At 34.1% G+C, this 21,032-nt stretch overlaps 1 protein-coding gene across 1 annotated transcript; it reads right to left on the bottom strand.

The window, feature by feature from the left end:
* Positions 1–2,546: 2,546 nt before the first annotated feature.
* Positions 2,547–4,237, bottom strand: LOC136209904 (uncharacterized). The gene is made up of 4 exons (XM_066001533.1): positions 3,338–4,237; positions 3,166–3,258; positions 2,989–3,084; positions 2,547–2,902 (listed from the first exon to the last, which is right to left on the bottom strand). The coding sequence occupies exons 1-4, from the start codon at positions 3,800–3,802 to the stop codon at positions 2,744–2,746; spliced, it is 813 nt and encodes a 270-aa protein (XP_065857605.1). The 5' UTR covers positions 3,803–4,237; the 3' UTR covers positions 2,547–2,743.
* Positions 4,238–21,032: the final 16,795 nt, after the last annotated feature.

Raw genomic sequence — 21,032 nt, 5'->3', positions numbered from 1 at the left:
TAAACCACATTGCGTTTATTTGAAATTAACCCTTAAATCTAGACCTTTATTAACTACTTTACCTTGGCCAGTTAAAGTAATTACTTAAGATTCAAGAAAATCATCTTGATTTATTAGTTCTAAACTTCCGATTAATTACTTTGCTTTGGTCCGACTAAAGTAATAAATCAAATATAGTATTAAGATTTATAAAAAAAACTTTGAAAACAATAAACCACACTAAATGGTCATTAGGTCCAATTTATGAATTCTGATTAATCAATTTAATCACTATCAATATATAAACAATTAATTATATTCAAGTTGGGATTTGGTCTATTTCCAACAAGCATTCAGAATTATAAATTAGTTCTCAATTGGATAAATATAGCTTGATTAGGTTAAACGTGATTATCACATAATTAAAGTTAAGATACGTTTTTAGTCTTAGTTAAAAAGGTTTTAGTTCATGGTTAGATTAAAACTCATCTTAGAGAGATAGATAATGAGTTCATATCAATAAAAGAGACAAAGTTTAGAAGAAACAGTGATGATGATTGTCGAACGAAACTTCCTTACTGACTTGAAACATACTTTTATTTGATGAACTTTTACACAAACAACAACTTAAGAACAAAAACAACAATTATAATTTATTCTTGAAAAGAAGAATCAGCAAACTAACATTAAAAGGTGGTAAAAGTTAAGCCTAAGTTTGGTGTATCTTCAAATGGCTCCTAATATCTCCGTTTATAATGTGAAGGAAGAAATGGAAGTTTTGTCTTTCTCCAAATAAAGACAACAAAGAAAAACACCTTTAAAAAAAATAAAGTTAAACAAAGAAGTTAGAGGGTGACACCAAACTTTGACAATATAAGAGTTAAAAATGTGTGAAAGTGGGAAATGAATCTTAAGCTTCAACAAATCCATTAACTTGTGACAATATTTTGAGCATGTTACATTTTGCATTTGGAAATTATCATTATTAGTAAGTTGTTCGTCTATCTCTTAGCTATTCACATCATTTTAAATCACCTCAATCCGAGTTCGTATGAGAGAGTTATAGTTAAATACGAAAATATGTCAAATCTGCTAGAAATGATTACAATCTGCCGCCAGTGAACACGACATGTGGATATCCAACACGACGTGTTGGACCTGATATCCTTCAAAAAATTATTTATTTCTCCTCATTTCACGTCCTTAAGAGAGAAGAGAGAGAAAGAAGAAGAAAAAAAATAAGAAAGGCTTAATACATCATTTGCACCCTGAACTTGTCAAAAAAGCTTGGATGGCCCCCTGAACTTTGCAAGTGTTTAAATAACCTCCTAAACTTGTCAAAAGTGTTTAAGTAGCCCCCTAAACTTGTCAAAAGTGTAACCAACTGCTCCTTCAATCTATTCTAACACTGCGCGTACAAAATCATAAAAAACAAGCGCGTGAATTCAATGGAAAGCAGAATAAAGAAGGTTTCCTTCTCTTTTTTTTTTGGATTTCATAACATAAAACTTGACAAATCTCTTTTGCTTCCTGAAATTATGTCCTTTTGGGTTTCTGGGAATTCTGCAGTCTTATTCTGGATCTGCTATTTTTGTTTCTTCAATCTTAGCTCTTTAAATCTGCTATTTTCTTTGCTGAATCTTCAATATTTTCATTTCTTATTCTTTTAATCTGCAACCTTTTCGTTTCTCATTGTGAGGATAGGTTCTTTGTTCCAATTGGAAGGGAATAATATGTCTTCTTATTTTTATTATCTGAGTTTGGGTTTTTCAATTTGACTTTTGATTTTGGGTTTCTGAATTTGGTGTTTGATTTTTTCATTTTTATCAGAATAGGTTCTTTGTACTTTGTTCTCATCGGATTAATGCATTGTTCTCATTTTTCTTCCACTCTAAGTTTGGGTTTTTCAATTTGATTTTCATTTTTATACTAATGACGCCACTGAAATGTTCTCTTCAAAGGAGTTAGTGAAAACTACTGATTACTACAACCGCAACAGAATTCTTGGTGAAAGCGGACAAGGCACTGTTTCAAACCAATGTTAATTGATGGAAGAATTGTAGAAATAAAAAAGTCAAAAATCGTCGATGAAAGCAATAAAATGTTAATTCTTAGTGTAGTGTGCTTTTGATTTTTACTGAAATTATGGACTACAATTCTGAAGAAATTCATGGAGATTGTTTGCTTTGATTTTCAAAATATGGTTTTAATGTGGTTTAATTTTCAGTGAGAGTTTACAAAAAAATAATTACTTGCGCAGCTGTAATAGTAGTTGAATAAAAATCCCAACAGCTAAAAATAAATCAGCCTTGCTCAGTTGTAAATTCTATCGCATAAATCAGCCTTAATGTAAATTCTAAACAATAAATCAATCTTTATAAACCAGAAATAATAACAATGTCATCACTTTTAAGTGTTAACCATTAAAATTTATCAGAAATTGATAATCTGTCATCACAAAATCATGTCCAAAACAACAATCACTTTCTAAGTTCGTAGTTTCTACTTCATTACAAACTCCAAAATGACAAATGATGCACGCTAGATAACATAATAGTACTATGGATTAAACCACCTCACAACCAGAGGTTGTGAGTTGGTTTTGGCAGTTGGACGATTTGCTTGTCTTGTATCACTTTCTAGAGGTTGACTGGAGGTAACCCATTCGCTAATGGCTACTACATTTGTATGCTGATTTGCAGGCTGCCTTGATCCAACAGATTCTTGGATTTGTTGATTGAAACCCCTTCTTGCTTGTACTTGTCTATTTGCTAATTCTTGCTGCAATTGTTGTGGAGCCATATACTTTTTGCCAAAAAAACTTAAGCTTTTGTGGCTGGAATCCAATATCTCCAGTTACTTCAGCAGAATTTTTGATGTTCCTTGCTCCAGTTGTAACAACTCTTCCTCTCGGTGTACCAAACTATTAAAATACACACAACAATCAACAATGTTAATACATACTCCATAGATTTTGCAAAGAAAAAAAAATTCAAAATAATTTCTTACTTGCTCAGTTGTAAATCCTGTCCTCTCTGATATTACAACACCATACCCCGACAACCTTGGCCTCTTATATGTTGCTTGTTTATTTACATTTATCTCCTACAATTAATAAAAAAAATTGATTTTAACAAAAAATTGACATTAGAAAGTAATTTGATTTATAGCATTTAATATGATTACCGAATTGTTTCTTTGTGTACTAGCAGTAGTAGGCCTATTAATTGGCATTTTAGCTGGTCGTGTAGAAACACTTGCTACATGTGAACTAGAACCCTGTATGAAAAATATTTTACATGTTAACAAATAAACTGATTAAAAAAATCACAAGTTCAGTACGTTTCTGATCCATTACCTCTGTTCCAGCTGCCTTTCTCAGTTGACAACTCTTTTTATTATGCCCCTCATTCTTGCAAAATGAACAAGTCATTGTTGTTCCTTTGCGTGAATATTTCCCAATCTTCTTTGGTTCATCCTTTGATTTGCGTCTATTCTTCTTAGGTCTACCTGGAAATTTCTTAACCTCAGGTGGTTCAATAGGTGGATTGTTTGACTCTGGCCACATTTTCATGTTAAGAACAGGTTGAATACAATTTGCATAAGCTTTCATATAAGTTGCCTTGTGGTACCAGTGAGCAACAAAATTCTGGGGGTCCAAACCTTGCCTGTGTAATGCAGCAATAGCATGTGCACAAGGAATTCCTTTAAGGCCCCAAGATCTACAAGAACAAGATTGCTTCTTCAAATCAACCACATGTCTGTATGCTCCTTCCACAACTTTAAAACCAGACTCCCCATTCCAGGTTATGCTACATTTCATTGCTCGGGAAGTATTTTTTCTTCAAAACATTCATAGACATTGGGGATATGTCATTTATCCACTTTTTTCCACAAACTCTCTCATATCTACTATCCTATTCATCATTTGCAATCTAACTTCTTCAAACAGTGTAATTATAGTCTTGTGTCTTACTCTCAGTATCCACCCATTAAATGTTTCAGACATATTATTATCAACAAAATCACAGTTAGTTGTCATAGAAAAATAAGTGTGACATCATCCTTCTTTATCATAACACAAAAGTTCCTCAACAATATTATTACCTATCTTACTTAGATCTGTGAAATTATCATTCAATTCGGCTTCAAAAGTTGATTTAGAACATCTCCAAAAACAAGCTCTTCTTTCTACACCCCTCCATTTTTTTGACCAATTTGCTAGCACGTGTCTTGCACACATTCTATGTTCCGCATTTGGAAGAACCTCTTTAATTGCAGGAATTAAACCCTATTAATAAAAATAAAACAACATAAATATATCAAACAATTTTTTGTATTAAATTTAGTAGCAGCAGTTACATCTAGCCCTAACTCTTGATGATAAAATTATGTGACCTTTTATCAAAACTTCCAAAAAGATGCCATTCACATGTTTTGATACATCTAGCCCTAACTCTATCACTATCATTTGGCCTTATTGTCAACTCCACACCCTTCCTCACAGTATAATTACAAATTGCTTCCCTAAATTGATGCACACTCTCAAACACCATCCCCAACTCCCATAAAGTCTCCTCACAATTAGGATCATAGTGGATCATTGTCTTTCTCTTTCTCGTTATTTCTTTTACTTCAGTGTCATCACCATCTTCATTTTCAGTACCAAAACTGTCTACATCAGAGCTTCCTATGTAGTCTTCATCTCCCCCCAACAGTCCAGCATATTTGTTACCTTCTTTCAACCAATCCTGAAATCCAATATCAGTTCCAACTACTCTCAATTCAATTTCCTTCTGCCGAAGACCTCTATTTCTCTTAGATCTTTCCCTCCTGTAACTCGAAATAGTTTGTTTAATTTGTTTTACCTCCGCATCATTCTCACTACTCTCATCGTCATCAAGATCTGCTTCATATAACTCATCTCCTGTTGTATCAGAATCGGAATCATCACCATTTTCATCATTTGAGTGAACTGACTGGTTTCCCTCATCTAAGCTAGCATAACCTGTCTCCTCTTCATCATTTACTACATCTAAATCATCTATATTAAATATATCAATATGACTAGAAATAACCATATTGCAACTTCTTCCACAGTGGCCTTATTTCCTACCAAATCGGTCTGGTAGGTCCCATATACATAATCTATGTAAACATCAACACTATCCCCATTATTAACACCATCCATCATATCCATAACCACCTCATCATTAACTATCTCAATAAATTTTCTTGTCCCTCTATGTTGGTAATAGATAGGACCACATGCCTGATATTTAAACACCTCGCGTATTGTCCAAAGAAGATCTAAATGGATGAGTTTATCTGGGTCTATATTTTTCTCCACTTCCTCCATACCCCCAACATATTTATTTAGCCCTCTGTCGTCCTCTAACTTCCCTCCATGATGCCATTTAATATCGATTGTCATTTCACTACCAATCTGATTGGAAAACAAAACAATTTGAAACAATTCCAAAAACAAAGAGATATAATTTTTTTCCAATTATTAGAACAGGGTAACATCAATAATTCTAAACCAGATCTATGTAAAGTATGATGTTTTTTTTATCTATTTTCCACTTAAAATGCAATTCAATGAAAATTAAGAAAAAGCACAACAAAATTAAGGAAAGGCACCTTATTATTGTTACAGGAATAAGGAACCCACCAAAAAATAAAATGGCTACAGAAAAAAACAATTAAATCTGATTATATATTACTGTTTCAACGGTGAAAAATTGATAAACAAATGAAAAGAGAATCTCAAGGCATGTAATGACATAAAGTGAACCCCACATGGTCAATGGTGAAGAATGAAAATACCCTTACTTTGTATACGTAATATCCATTTTACATATTTCATAACAAAAATTCACTCAAACCCATATATAAACTCAATAGAATATGTCAGATAGGAGAGGAGAAAGGAACTAACCTTAAATGACCAGTGGTTCATCGTATACCCAATATCAGAAATTCAAAGGTTCCATGATTGAGTTTAGAGATTGAGTTTGTGAAGAAATTGTGATAGAAAGGATTTGTGATGGAAATAATTCTGGTAGAAGATGACGATTCAGTGTTCAGGGGTTTGAAAAATTAGAATTGTTGGGATTCACGATTTTGGGGTTTAGGAAGCGTGTGGTTCACACAGCGTATCTCTAATCTGTAATTGAAAATTGAACGAGCAGTTGGTTACACTTTTGACAAGTTCAAGGGGCTACTTAAACACTTTTGACAAGTTCAGGGAGCTATTTAAACACTTGCAAAGTTTAGGGGGCCATCCAAGCTTTTTTGACAAGTTCAGGGGGCAAATGATGTATTAAGCCAATAAGAAATTAAAGAGATGAGGAAGATGATATAATTGATTTTTTATTATTATTTTGAGGTTTGTTTGTGATAATTAGATAATAAAGGGGGTTAATTTATAAAATAAATAAATATTAGGATCAAATTAACTCTTTTCCCTTTGGCTTTTAACATCGTTAGTCAATTTGGTATGTGTTCGCTAACGGAATGAACTAGACCTGTTCAAAAGCCCATTGGCCCGCCCAGCCCGTCCAAGCCCGCTCTTCAAAGACTGGGCTTGGACGTATATGTTTCGTAATTGGCCCGGCCCAAGCCCGCTTAGGCCCGCGTATAGAGTAGCTTGGGCTTGGGATTTGTCTCAAAACCCAGGCCCAGCCCAGTCCGGCCCGAAATTTTAATAATAATTTTAATTTAATAACTTTTATAGTTTAATAAACTTTATATTCCAAAAATAAAAATTTTAAATTTCTTCAACATAAAAACTTCCAAACCATATAGTATTTTTTAGAATTGGTGAACATGTACATGTTTTTGTTACTATTTTATTTATTACTATTAAAAACGTATTTTTTTATTTAGGATTGTATTAATTGATTTTTATTGAAATAGTCCTCTAAATTTAGTTCATTGTATTTTATTATTTATATTTATAGTATAATTTTTTAGTTTAATTTTAATTTTTTTAAAATATAAAGATATTAGTTGGGCCGGGCCGGGTTGGGCTTGGGAATTAGTTCTTTTAGCTTGGCCCAGCCCGGCCCGAGCCCGATGTAAATATAGTGCGGGCTTGGTTGGGCTTGGACAAAGTAATTATGTAACAAGCCCGGTTAGGCCCGGCCCAAGCCCAGCCCGGTCCAGCCCATGAACAGGTCTAGAATGAACCTCAATGTATCATTTTGCAAACTTTTAAACTACATGGGTGTTGTTCGAAAATAGGTATAACCATAAGATTTATTTTTGTACTTTTCCCTAAAACATAACTAAAAAACACATATAATGAAGTATTTAAAATAAAAATAATCCTAAATTAAACTAAAAATAACAATAAAAATAGATGATAAAATTATGCGGGCTCCTAACGGTTGATTTGTCCCTCGTTTAGTGCATATAAATGCAACTGTTAAGGCACGTTTTGTTGTATTTTTTTGCACCTCTCAAGTTGTCGGTGGTTCGTCCTTATGTGTCACGTGTTGTGATGTCACGATTTTTGAAGGGACGTGCAAGGAGCATTTAATGCTTCTTTAATGATTACTAATAAGTAATCATAACACTCGTCGTTCTGGTTTCCTCCCTAACAATATAAAATGAAGAGAGTTTCTCGATGAGTTTCTTTTATTTCTTGCTTTTATGTTGCCTTGCCTTCTTATCAGAATTCTTTCTAGTGGTTCCTTCTTTTAAGTGTAAGTATTTCTTTTGACTTCTTCTTCTTTACCAATTTTCCTTTTTTTCTAATTATGGCTCCTAAAAGCCCAAACCTAAGAAAATCTCTGAAACCAACAAGTTCGTCGGTAAGAAAACAATGGATAAATTTTATCTGTAGGCTGAAGATCAGCCTGTTGAAACCCAATTTTGATGAAGTTTTGATTATGAAAAAAATGATAATTAAGGAATTAGATCCATCAAGGTCTTTGTTCCCTTTTATGCACTTTTGATGTATTCTTTAGTTTTCTAACCCTTTTCATTTAGCTCTAGGCTCGGTGTCACCGAGGGGATCACTTTTCATTGAGCGATCTGAAGGTTTCATATGATATTGGTCGCCTTGCCCTTGTTCCTGTTGAGCGCAAGGTATTTCACAAGATGGAAGTTCATCCACTAACCGATCTATATGTCACCCGAATGAACAATGTGAGATTTTGACCCACTTATCCTCATATCTCGTGCAACTGTATCTGACGAATGTTTGTGTAGGCTTTGGCTTTAGCGAAGGAGGTTAGCCAGTAGTATACCTTCCTAGACGAAGAGTATGTGCGGCTTGAGGCAAGGTTGGAGAAGTCACATTAGGTCCAAGCACCTGTTTCTCTTCGGGTTGTGCATTTGAATGAGGAGCTGGATCAAGCCTGAGCATGTATTAATCTTACTAAAGAGTTAAAGAGGGAAAAAACTTGTATAATTAAGGCCAGAGCAACCAAGTCTAAAGCTCAAACGAGGGAGGCATCTGCCCGGGCCTAGAGAGCTGAGGCGGGAGCTTGAAATCAGAGGAAGAGGCTCTTAGTCATGTTGGCCGAGTTGCGAAGCTGGATGAAAATATGGGGTGTAGAAAAGTCTGTAGCCTCATAATCCATGATCGTGAGGCAAAATGATACTAATATTATGCGTATATATAAGGAATGCGGCTATCGGTGGTCGTGTTGAGATTAAACGGTTGAAGGAGGAGGCCATCGGTGGTCGTGTATGGATTGTACGGCTGAGGGAAGAAGTGGAAAAGGAGTGCACGAACTATTTGTGGTGGAGGACTTCCCATTCTTTGTTAGATGAGAAGGTTGGACAATCTTATAGCCTATTTTGTCAATAATACTTATATTACCTTGAGTCTTGTTGAACTGATTGAATTTGGAACTTCATCCACAAATTTGGAATGCCCATAAATGTCATATGAGCAAGCCAAAATCCACAAGGACAAGGATTGATTTATGACCTCCGGTGGATGGATTCCATAAAAAAGTGAACCACCATCGTTGATAGCCAAACACATCATTTTGTTACAACAAGCGGCCTTTATCCAGTAAGAGATTTTTCCTTTAATGAAAGGCGAATTGATCTCCGAAGCAACTGTAAAATTGTTTTGTGGCTTCCTCCACCCATAGTGAGTAACTTGCACTCACGTCGGTTATCTATATAATCATGGGTGTCGAAAGTGAGAATGAGAAAGCTCTGGTCATGAGAGCATTGGATAAAATGATCATAGGAAATATGACATTCAAGAAGCTGATTTAGGAATATGGAGAATGTGAGGAACTGAAGCCATAGCTTAGCCACAACTCTGCATCAAACTAGGTATTTCAAAGGTGACCGGGAAAGGATACCGGCCATATTTTCTTTAGGAATGTGTTTCAAGAAAAAAAAAACATAGCTGAAATACAAAACTCATGAAACTAATAAGAATTGGTGAAAATGGAGATGGTGAGTGAGGTTGATAAAAAAAAAAGGATAAATTACATCCATTAGCCTTCCTTCAACCTTGCCTTAATTTGTATTTTTTATTATATTCTTATCATAGGTCAAGATTACCATTTTAATAATAGGTAACTTTCTATCAAACTAATGCCCTTCAATTTTTCCCTAATTTTTATTTTTATTAAAATTTTTACTTTATTATACTATTATTATCATAGATCAAGCTTACCACTCTAATAGTAAATAAGTAAGGCTATTATACTTTGTATTCTGCCGTTGTTTAAATGAAAATAATATTATAATGTTATTTTTATTTTCCAAATCATTATTTTAATCCTAACTAAACAACATGTAGTTTTCACCTGGTCAATGACCGATCAAATGAATTTGGTCAGTCACTATTACATTTAGGAGGTGTGAATTTAAGCTTTGTGATGTTTTTAATCTCCACCAATGGATTTTAATAAGTTTATATGTAATGATGATTGATCAAATTCACTTGGTCAGGATCGATGCCCCATTTAGTCAAAATTTAGCCCTTATTAATAGGTAGCCTGTAAATTCAACTATAAATTCCCAACGACATGTGTAATTCGTCCTGGCCTTAGAATTGGTAAACCTACTCTTGCCTAATTTTTTCCTCACAAGAAAATGACCCAGGACCAAAAGTTTATAGAATTAAAGCTTTTTAGACTATTATTTTCATTAGGTTTACGATAAATAGTTAACTACTGTTATAGTAGTAATTTTGATCTATGATAAGAATATAATAAAAATTAGGGCAAATTGAAAAAAGGGTAATATATGTAATTTATCCTTTTTTTTTACTATATTGTTGGTATCACCTTCATTAACCTTACTCACCATCTCCATTTTCATCAATTCTCATTAGTTCCACAAGTTTTGTGTTTCAGTTACGACTTTTTTCTTGAAACACATTCCTAAAGAATTTATGGCTATCTTTTCTCGGTTACCTCTTAAATACCTAGTCTGATGCAGAGTTGTGGCTCTGTCATGGCTCCAGTTCCTCAACTTCTCTAGATTCCCAAATTTGCTTCTTGAACGCCACATTTCTTGTGATCCTCTTATCAAATGCCCTCATGACCACAACTTTCTCATTCTCACTTTCGACACCCGTGGTTACATAGACGGTCGTTGCGAATGCAAGTTACTTGTTGTGTGTGGAGGAAGCCACGAAAACACTTTTACAGTTGCTTCGGAGATCAATTCGCCTCTCATCAAAGGAAAAATCATGTACCAGATAAAGACCGCTTGCTGAAACGGAATGTTGTGTTTAGTACAACGATGATGATTCTCTTGTTTTATGGAATTATCCACTGAGGTCATAAATCAATCCATGTCCCTACGGATTTCTGCTTGCCCAAAGACGTTTGTCTTCTAGTTTATCTTCTCTCATATAACTGCAGTAGGAATTTTGTTTATCTTCCTACAAAATTCGTACTAAAGTTAATGATGTGGCAGAAGGAATTTTGTTCTAGTTTATCTTCTCTCATATAATTTGTTTAGAAAACAAGAAAAAAGAGTGCAAAAGATGAGAAATTTCAAAATAATAGCCAACTTAAAATTCATTGTCTTCTTTCAATCGGTAATGAAAATGGCGACTTGAAGTAGTTTGACTGTTACTAAAAAGTTCGTTTTTTGCTAACATATAAAAAAAAACCATATACCATTTTGTCACAAAAAAGATTCTACAATCCTCAAAATACTAAATCGTGGAACCAAAAGAGTTCTCTTTTTAACTTTTCCCATGAATCAATTAACAAGCAATAATAACACAAAAACTTAGAAACTAAAGGAATTTTGAGAGCCAAATACCTCTCATGGATCGATCATAATGAAAGCATAATCTTCGCATACTATGTCACACATCCTCAAACGATGAACACCATATACAAGACCTTACATGACAGTCAAGCTCCTTCATCAAAACACTTCAACATTCCAAATATGCATATTAATCAAAGAAATATAACAAGGTCGAAAGTCATATTTTAAAATTTAACTAATAATGACATGTAATCTGGTAGAAACTTGCAATTTAGGATAATTATTATAACAGTAAGGTAATGAGAAGAAAAAAGATGAACAAACTAGATTACTTGTATTGATTTAGGGAAAAAAAGAAATAAGAACGAGATAGAAAACAAGATGCTAATGAGCACCTTCTAGTGAATGCTTCTCTCTCTCTCTCTCACTAGGAGCCAAAAGTAGAGGTAAAGACCTGAACTAGGAAAGATAATAAAACCAAATACATTTACTCCCATTGACTATTGACTATTGACCATTGACTTCTTTCATCTATTCACATTGTAATACCTAACTTATGTCACCTCACCATTCTCATATGCCCTCTTCCTTCTAGAATAAACATGAGATATTATCTTAAACTTTGGGTTAGTAGTAGTAGCACTTCTCTATCAATACTACGCCCTTCAAATAGTAATTTATGATTTTCTTTTATTTATTGGGCTTTAATCACTGGATAGCGGTTATAAAGCGATCAGATCACCTTGATCACTAAATAGTGATCCGTATGAATAATTGGTAAATCGTACATCATTTTGTTTTAATAAATATAATATTTTTTCCTTGTCAATCCCATCAAAACTATATTTAATCAAAGGGCATAATAATATGCAACTTCCTTTATCAAGATTCGATAGTTGAACAACGATCATACAACGAACATATCACCCCAATCACCGGATGGTGGTCCCAATAAACATATGACAAATTTTGTGAGCATTGTCAAAGGCTTGAATGGATACCATTAGCGACTCTTCAAAGCAATCGTAAATACAAGCACATACAACAAGCACATAGAAATACAACAGTATTGATTTATCGGGCAAGGTAGAGTGAGATCACGTCTCTTCCCTACATGTAACCGGAAACCGAGCTCAGAATCATCGCATATCACTACCTCATCCGAACTTACCCGAATGAGTCAATTCGGAATCAAATCGGTGTCCAATCAGACCGTCAAACTGATTGGTGGCGACTTCAAAACCCATTGGATCAGTCTCCCTAGAGGAACGGTCCGACACCATTAGCAAACCAGTAGAGTAGGAGCCATAAAAGTTAAAAAAAAAAACTCGTGATCCATGGGTGCGGGCACGACAACGAAGTTGGAATTGCAAAGAGAATTCAAAGGAAAAAGAGAAAAACAGAAAATCAAGAGAAAAGAAGAAGATAAAGAAACAAGGATTGAAATGACAAAAGACTTATAAATAACTCTAGAATTCACTTAACCAATTGAAAAAATCCGTCGAAAGTAGCATTTGAAAATTTTAAGTTTTGTAGTTTGAAAGACATATGCTTTTTCTAGCTTTATTATTGCGTCTTTCCAGTTCTTTAAATTGACCATTTATTCATTACGAAAAACTATGTAGAGATGGTCTGCATTTGCTATAGCACTGAAATATTTACATGTTCACAAGTTAAGTTTTCATTAACCTCATCTATTCAAAATGTATTTTTCTTGTCTCTCCACTTATTATTTGGTACCCATCAATCTATCCAAAATGTCGATTATTTAGTAACATTTGTCCTCTAACCTATCAAAATTTCTGACGTCTCAATCAATTTGAATAGTAAATATAACCTTAAAATAAAATTTTATTAAATTTTTATAGATCAGATTTTTGTTAAACAGGTTAAGGAAAGAATCAAGCTAAAAAGGAAACAATTAATCATTATTGATATTGATTAATCCTAGAATTATAAAATTAATAGTAATAGTGATTGATTGAATGAATAAAAGAAAAGTATCGATCAAAAAGTTATTAAGGATATATATTTAATTGATAAGAGCATCTCCAATACTAACTAACTATTTGGCTCTTTAAAATAATATAAAATTTAGTCAAATTTAGTAAGTCAAATTTATGTTTTGCTCCAACCATGCTAGCTATTTGACTCTCTATTTAATTATTTTATCATTAAAAGTGATTAAATTTAAAGAAAAAAAGAAAACGTAGAAAAAAAGATACAAAGAAGAAAGAGAAAGAATGAATAAAAAATAGAAATAGCTAGCCGACGAGGCTAGCCAAATTTAGCTAGTGAAAATGACTAGATATTTATTTTAGAAAGTCATGTCACATTATTGGAATGGTCACTCTCTAAATGGCTAGCTAAATTTGACAATTTAGAGAGTCATGTCACCCTATTGGAGATGCTCTAAGAGCAATCAATTATATTACATAATTATGTTTTACCATAACTAACATCAGTTGCGTTCACATGGACCCTGATGACCACGTAAAAAGTTGTTTTTCATATATAAAAAGGCAAACATGAGTTCTCTAACCAAATACCTAAATCTCTCCATTTTAAAGTGAAAATGCAAACATGAGGTTAAAATGGAGTAAACAAACACCTCCTTAATCAAGTTACCAAACAATATCATTTTAATTTAGATAAGGGAATTTAATTAATTAAATTTCTAAACCATTCATGTCTCTCTCTCCTATCATCCTAATTTAATTAAGGGAATTTAATTAATTAAATTCCTAAACCATTCACGTCTCTCTCTCTATCTCTCTATATATTCCCTTCCTTCTTCTCTTAAATGATTCACGGTCTGCTTCTCTCTCATTCATTGAAGTCCGCCTACTTCTCTCTCCGGCTAGAACGCAGTGATAAAGAGATGGAAGATGACAACGATTCTTCCTTTCAAATTTATGGTTTGAGTAATAATATTGTCAACAAAGAAGAATCTGACGGAGAACAAGACTCCAACAATGAAATTATAAGTGATCAATGTAAGTCAACAAAAGAAAAAGAATTTGAAACATTAGGTGATTTTTATAAATTCTATAATGCTTATGCTAAAAAAGTTGGGCGTATCGTTCGAATGTCTTCGTCGAAAATAAAATACAGCACCAGAGAAATTATTAGGAAAGAATATGCATGTTTAAATGAATGAAAATCCAAAAAGTTTAGTGACGTTGATGCAAAAAGACGTCGAAGACAATAAAAAGCTCGTTGTAGCACTAAATTGGTGGTTGTGAGAAATAAAAAGCATTTTTTTACAGTGAAAACATTTAACGAGGATCACAATCACATGTTACTAACCGTAACAAAAACATTTAATGACGGAGACCATAGGAAGGGTGTTTTTGTTGGGGTTAGTAACGGGTGATTGTGATCCTCGTTAAATGTTTTCATCGTAAAAAAATATTTTTTATTTCTCACGACCACCAATTTAGCACTATAACCAACTTTGTATTGTCTCTGCCGCCTTTTGACATCAACATCACTAAACTTTTTGGATTTTCCTTCCTTTGAACATCCATATTCTTTCCTAATAATTTCTCTGATACCCTTTTTTTTTATCTTCGACGTAAACATTCGAACGTTAAACCCAACAATTAAAAAAATGGTAAATAACAAAACTATTACAATTGAGAAGTCCGTTTATATATTTAGACTCATTACAACACCTCATACCAAACTAGACACTTTTAAAGTTAAATTTTTTGAAATACCCTTAGTATATATATTATCACTTAACATATCTCTCCTCTTTCTTTCATTATCTCTCTTCTTCTTTAATTTCTATGGTTTCTTTGTGATTTCTTGTTGAAATTTGTGAATTTTTTTATCTTTCATTTGTTAGAAGTAAAAGCTTCTTTGAATATATTATTTTAGTTATTGTCTCGATGAATAAAATTTAGAAAACCAAACTGTTGTTATGGACAAGTTCGAGAGCGGAGGATTTATTAAGCCCATTTAAAACATTCCCTTATTACTCTTTTAACATAAGTCCTTTTAATTTGCATTCAAACAGCAATCCACGTCCTAAATTTTCAAAAATAACATTTTCACCCCTCAACATGCTTTAAATTGTGGTAGCTAATCTTTTATTTCCACACTAGTTATAGACCCGTGCTATGCACGGATTTCTTTTTTCTTTTTAATATTTTTTCTATAATAGTGCTAATGCAATAAATTCTATTTTTAAATTTACACTTTAAATACAATTATATGTATTATCATCCTCATCATAAGAATATTTCAATTATTTTTTGGTTGAGTCTGCGACTTGCCAAGTACATAACCATAGCTAAAAACTGGTAATAAAAAAAAAAATATATATATATATATATATATAATATGTTAAATGATTGACTTGATGTTTATTTTATTGTTGTAGCAAAGCAAACTAAGAAAATATTGTCTTATTTGGGATAAAAAAAAAAAAAGCTAATTTGATATTTGATGGTATAGCGTAAGGAAATAATAAAACAATAGAACACAAAACAAAACTATAGATTCCATAATAAATATATTTAATGAAATATATCAGTTGGAAATATATCAAATATATTTAATGATATTTGAACAAAGAAATGGTAACATAGAAAATAAAAAAATCATATGGGCTAAAGATTAATCCATACCTGTCAAATGCAATTGGAAATAACGATTCCCATCTGTATGGATGTACCATGAAAAATTTGAGAATCTGAAGAATATGATAATCTTCAGACAGAATAAATAGAGAAAGAAAAGTGAGTGAAAGAAGAGTGTGTAGTTTTAAAAACAGTTAACACCATGTAGTTTTATGCAAGTATAAGCTTTCAAAATTATGTCTTAAAGCATTAGTCATTTGGAAAATTAAAATCACAACCAAGAGACTGCTAAATTTTGAAATGGTAAACACAAAGTAGTAATCGCCCTCAATTAGGGAGATCACAAAACTGGTAACAAAATTTATACCTGTATATATGATCTATGACAGATTCATATGAGAAGAACTTAAAAGAATGAATGTAGTTTGTGTTCATATAATTGAAAACTGAAACAAATTCGTGTATTATTTAAAAACCAATGGAATCAATTACCACAAAGTAGAAATCGCCCCCAATTAGGGAGACTTCAGCTTCCATCGCCACAACCAGATGATCAATTATAGAGTCTGTCACTCCAATTTAAAACTTCCTATCAGTAGAGATGAGCACATGTCAGTCAATTTTATTATCAATCAATTAACAGTCGAAAAGTAACCTTCAAATAAAAACAGTAATCCAAGCTAACAAACCATATAAGCACCATTTATTCTAGAGTTGCAGCAGGGGATTCTGTAAAAACTCTTCGTAACCTAAGAGCTTTGAGAAATATCTTTCTATTCCGAATCCATATTATTGAAGAGAAGTACTGCTTATATAGCAGAGTACAGAAAAAGCTGAGCTGAGCTGAGCTGAGTTGTCAACAAAATATAAAATTGATTCTATATTTCCAACATCCCCCCTCAAGTTGGAGATGTTATGCGGACCAGTCCCAACTTGGATAAACTTGGCCACATCTGATTAGAACTCAATGGCTTAGTGAGCACATCAGCCAATTGTGATTGTGAAGCCACATGTGGGTGGTGATGAATTTTTCCTCCAAGTATTCACGAACAATATGGCAATCAATGGCAATATGCTTTGTTTGTTCATGAAATACTGGATTTGAAGCAATGTAAATTGCTGACTGATTGTCGCAATATAGGGGAATCGGCAGTTGCACTTGAATCTGGAACTCAGCAAGGAGGTATGTTAACCACTTGATCTCACATACGGTGGTTGCCATTGATCGATACTCAGCTTCAGCTGACGATTTTGTCACCGTTCCTTGTTTCTTTGATTTCCAGCTTATCAAAGAGCTGCCTAACATTACACAATAACCGGTTACTGATCGTCGTGTAATTTTACATCGTCCCCAATCAGAATCGCAATATGCGAATAACTGGAATTCTGCATCCGCAGCATAGAACAACCCCATGGACATTGTTCCTTTCAAATACTGAAGCACATGTTGAGCAATTTTCATATGGACCTGTGAGGGAGAATTCATATGTTGACTAAGTTGTTGTGTGACATAAGCAATGTCAGGACGAGTGAAACCAAGGTACAAAAATCGACCAATCAGTCTCCTGTATTGCTCTGGTTCTTCAAAAGGATCTGAAATTGCATCAAATTGTAAACCGGAAGGGAAAGGACTACTGGCCACTTTAGCATTACTCATGTTCGCATCTTTTAACATATCAAGAATATACTTCTGCTGAGTGAGTAATATGCCAGAATCTGATCGAGCCAGTTCCACACCCAAAAAATAACGAGCAATTCCCAAATCCTTTATGGTGAATGTGCGATCAAGCTCCTCTTTTATCTCTTGGATTAACTTTTCTGAAGTTCCAGTAATGAGGATGTCGTCAACATACACAATGAGGACAATTAAATCAGATTCTTGTTTCAAAATGAACAAGCAATAATCATGAATGCTCTTTTTGAACCCCATACTTTTCAATTTGTTGCTGAACTCTAGGTTCCATTGACGCCCGGTCTGTTTTAAACCATATAAAGACTTGGTAAGTTTACAAACATATCCAGGTTTCTCAACATGATATCCTGCTGGAGGCTCCATGTACAAATCTTCATCAATATGGCTATGAAGATATGCATTATTTATGTCAGCTTGATGAATTGGCCAGCCTTTACTTGCTGCAATTGCAATGAACATACGGACAGTTGTTACTTTTGTAACAGGAGCAAAACATTCATTGTAATCCACTCCAGCCTTCTGTGTGTATCCACGAGCTACTAGTCGTGCCTTATAACGCTCCACAGAACCGTCAGGGTTGTATTTAACTTTAAATAACCACTTTGATGAAATAGTTTGCTTGTCAGGGGGTAAAGGAACCATAGCCCAGGTTTGATTAGCTTCAAGGGCATTTAATTCTTTAGCCATGGCTTCTAACCATTTCGGATCAGATTTAGCTTCAGAATAGGATTTGGGTTCATGAATTTTGTTAAGGTTGACAAGGTATGCTTCATGAGTAGCTGTGAAAGCAAAACTGGCTTCTGAATCTGCTACCACAGTATTCAAAACGAAGTCATTGTATTTTGTTGGCTTTTTTATGATTCTAGAGGTGTGTCTCTGAACAGGGAGAATTTGAACAGATGGTGGAGATATAGGTACATCAGATGGAGTTGAAGGTTGTATTAAAGGACTGTTATTAAGATCTATATCTTGATTGACACCTTGTTTTTGTTGAATTGGTTGTGGAGAATGTGATATAATTGGTTGTGGAGAATGTGATATAAGAGGTGTAGAGGCAGACTGATAATGACAATCAGATTCATCTGTTACAACAGATGGGAAAATGAGTGTATTGTTGTTTTGAACATCAGCATCAGCAATTTGTGTGAGATTTTTGTAGGGAAACATCTCCTCTTGAAAATGTATGTCACGAGAGACGACAAGCTTTTGTGTAGATAAATTATAGGTTTTAAAACCTTTTTGATGTGGAGCATTGCCAAGGTAAATGGCAGGAAATGATCTATCCTCAAATTTGGACTTATGAGGATTAGTATTGGTTATATAACATGAACATCCAAAAACTTTCAATCGATCATAAGGTGGTGACTGATCATAAAGTTTCTGATAAGGACTGATCCAACCAAGTACCTTTGTAGGCATGATGTTGATCAACACAGTGGCTTGAAGTAATGCTTCCCCCCAAAACTCAATGGGAAGACCAGCCTGCATAAGCAATGCTCTGCCAGTCTCTATAAGGTGTCTGTGCTTGCGTTCCACTATGCCATTCTGCTGTGGAGTGTAAGCACAAGTTCGTTGATGAATAATCCCATAAGTATGCAATACATTCTGACAAGAGGTACCTATAAACTCAGTCCCATTGTCAGTGCGAATGTTCTTGATATTGATCTCAAACTGAGTTTTGATCATATTAATGAAAACAGAAATCAAGTGAGGCACTTCAGTCTTATACTTGAATAGCATGGTCCAGGTGTTTCTAGTATAGTCATCAACCAAAGTGAGCATATATCTATCCCCTGTGAGTGAATGTTTATGAAAAGGCCCCCAACAATCTATATGAACTAGTTCGAAAGGTTTATGTGTTTGAGAGGTACTAGTAGGAAAAGGTTTTCTGTGCTGCTTGGACCTTAGGCAAATATCACAATCATCATGCTCATTACAATTGTCAAACACAGGGATATATTTCTGTTTATGAACAGATACATGACCTAGCCGTCTATGCCACAAACTACCATTATTTGTAGCACTAGTAGTATGTAAAACAGTACTAGAAACAGTACTAGAAATGACATTATTGGAAATGGAATTAAAAGGACCATTGGACAAATGGTATAAGTGGTCTTGTTGTGTTCCTTCAGCTAGGATATGTTTAGAGATAGGGTCCTGCAAAATACATTTATAAGGTGTAAATGTCATTTGCAAACCTGTATCCTTCAGTAGTTGTGCAACAGAAAGCAAGTTGTAATCAAAACAATCAATGAACAGGACATTATGCAGTATGAGATTGGAGCCTAGCTTCACATCTCCAATCTTGTTAACAAGCTTGACTGAACCATCAGGTAGGTAAACCTTTCTTGCTTTGTCCAAACTTCTAATACTAGAGAAGTTATTTATGGAGCTGCTCATATGAGTGGTAGCTCCAGAATCAATTATCCATACAGCTTGACTGTTGTGGCAGTTATGATTCACAGATAGTAAATAAGTCTTAGGCATACCTAAACTGGATGCATAATGACTATGCTCTCCTGTATCCTTGGTACGAGAAAAAGCAGTGAAATCAACCTGTTTTTTGCCTTTATTCTTCTTGTATTTCTGAATTTCTTGTTGAATCAATTTCTGCATCTCTTTCTCATCATCTGAATCAATGGAGCTTTCATCAAATGGAGTCTGTGCTTCATGAGTAAGAAGAGCTTTTGCTAGAGGACCAGCAGGACCAGTCTTCTTGGATCCTGTCCACCAATCAGGATATCCATGGATGCGAAAACATGTGCTGCGATCATGCTTCTTGCGTTTGCAATAATCACAGTAGAGATTACTTTTGTCTTCTTTTTGTTTGTTGACAGATCTAGGACCTGCAGGTGCAGTCACTGAATTAGGTTGTTTGTTAGCAGTTGCAATATGAGCAAAATATGCCTTGCCATCAGTTGTTGACTCCTTTTGTTTCTCAATTCGCAACAGCATAGAGAATGCGCGATTGACATTTGGCATTGGATCCATCAGGAGTATCTGATTGCGAACATGCTCAAACTCGATGTTCAATCCACATAAGAACTGCAAAAGCTTATCCTCATTGCATCTACTCTGTATCAATTCTTTGGCTCCACCACATTTGCAATTGAGAATCGGTTTGAGAGCCAAAATTTCGTCCCACAATCGTTTCAGCTTATTAAAAAATGCAGTTACAGTCATCTGTCCTTGTGTGATGCTGTTTAATTCCTTTTTAAGATGAAAATACAAATGACTATTGTCCTCTGCATATCCATGCTCAAGTTCTTTCCACAAAGCCCGTGCAGTAGGAGCAAATAGAAAAGTATCATGCAATTCTTTACTTAAGCAGTTCATAATCCATGAAAACACTAGATTATCCACCTGTATCCAATCTTCATATGCATCAATGTTAGCATCAGGATCTGGTATTTCCTCATCCTTAAGCACAAAATTAGTGCGTTTCTTAACACTAAGAGCGATAAGCATTGATCGACGCCAAGAAATATAGTTAGATCCATTCATAGGTGTATTCACAAGTATAGAACCTGGATTATCATAATGTCGCACAAATT

Source organism: Euphorbia lathyris, chromosome 10, assembly GCF_963576675.1.
Source record: "Euphorbia lathyris chromosome 10, ddEupLath1.1, whole genome shotgun sequence".
NCBI classification, from domain to species: Eukaryota; Viridiplantae; Streptophyta; class Magnoliopsida; order Malpighiales; family Euphorbiaceae; genus Euphorbia; species Euphorbia lathyris.
This window is presented reverse-complemented; position numbering and strand designations above follow the sequence as displayed.

Coding starts and splice junctions, on each gene's coding strand:
- LOC136209904 (XM_066001533.1), bottom strand. CDS start 3,802: ATGAAATGTAGCATAACCTGGAATGGGGAGTCTGGTTTTAAAGTTGTG. Junction 3,259..3,337: donor GAAAGGCAGCTGGAACAGAG/GTAATGGATCAG, acceptor TTTTTCATACAG/GGTTCTAGTTCACATGTAGC. Junction 3,085..3,165: donor GTACACAAAGAAACAATTCG/GTAATCATATTA, acceptor TATTAATTGTAG/GAGATAAATGTAAATAAACA.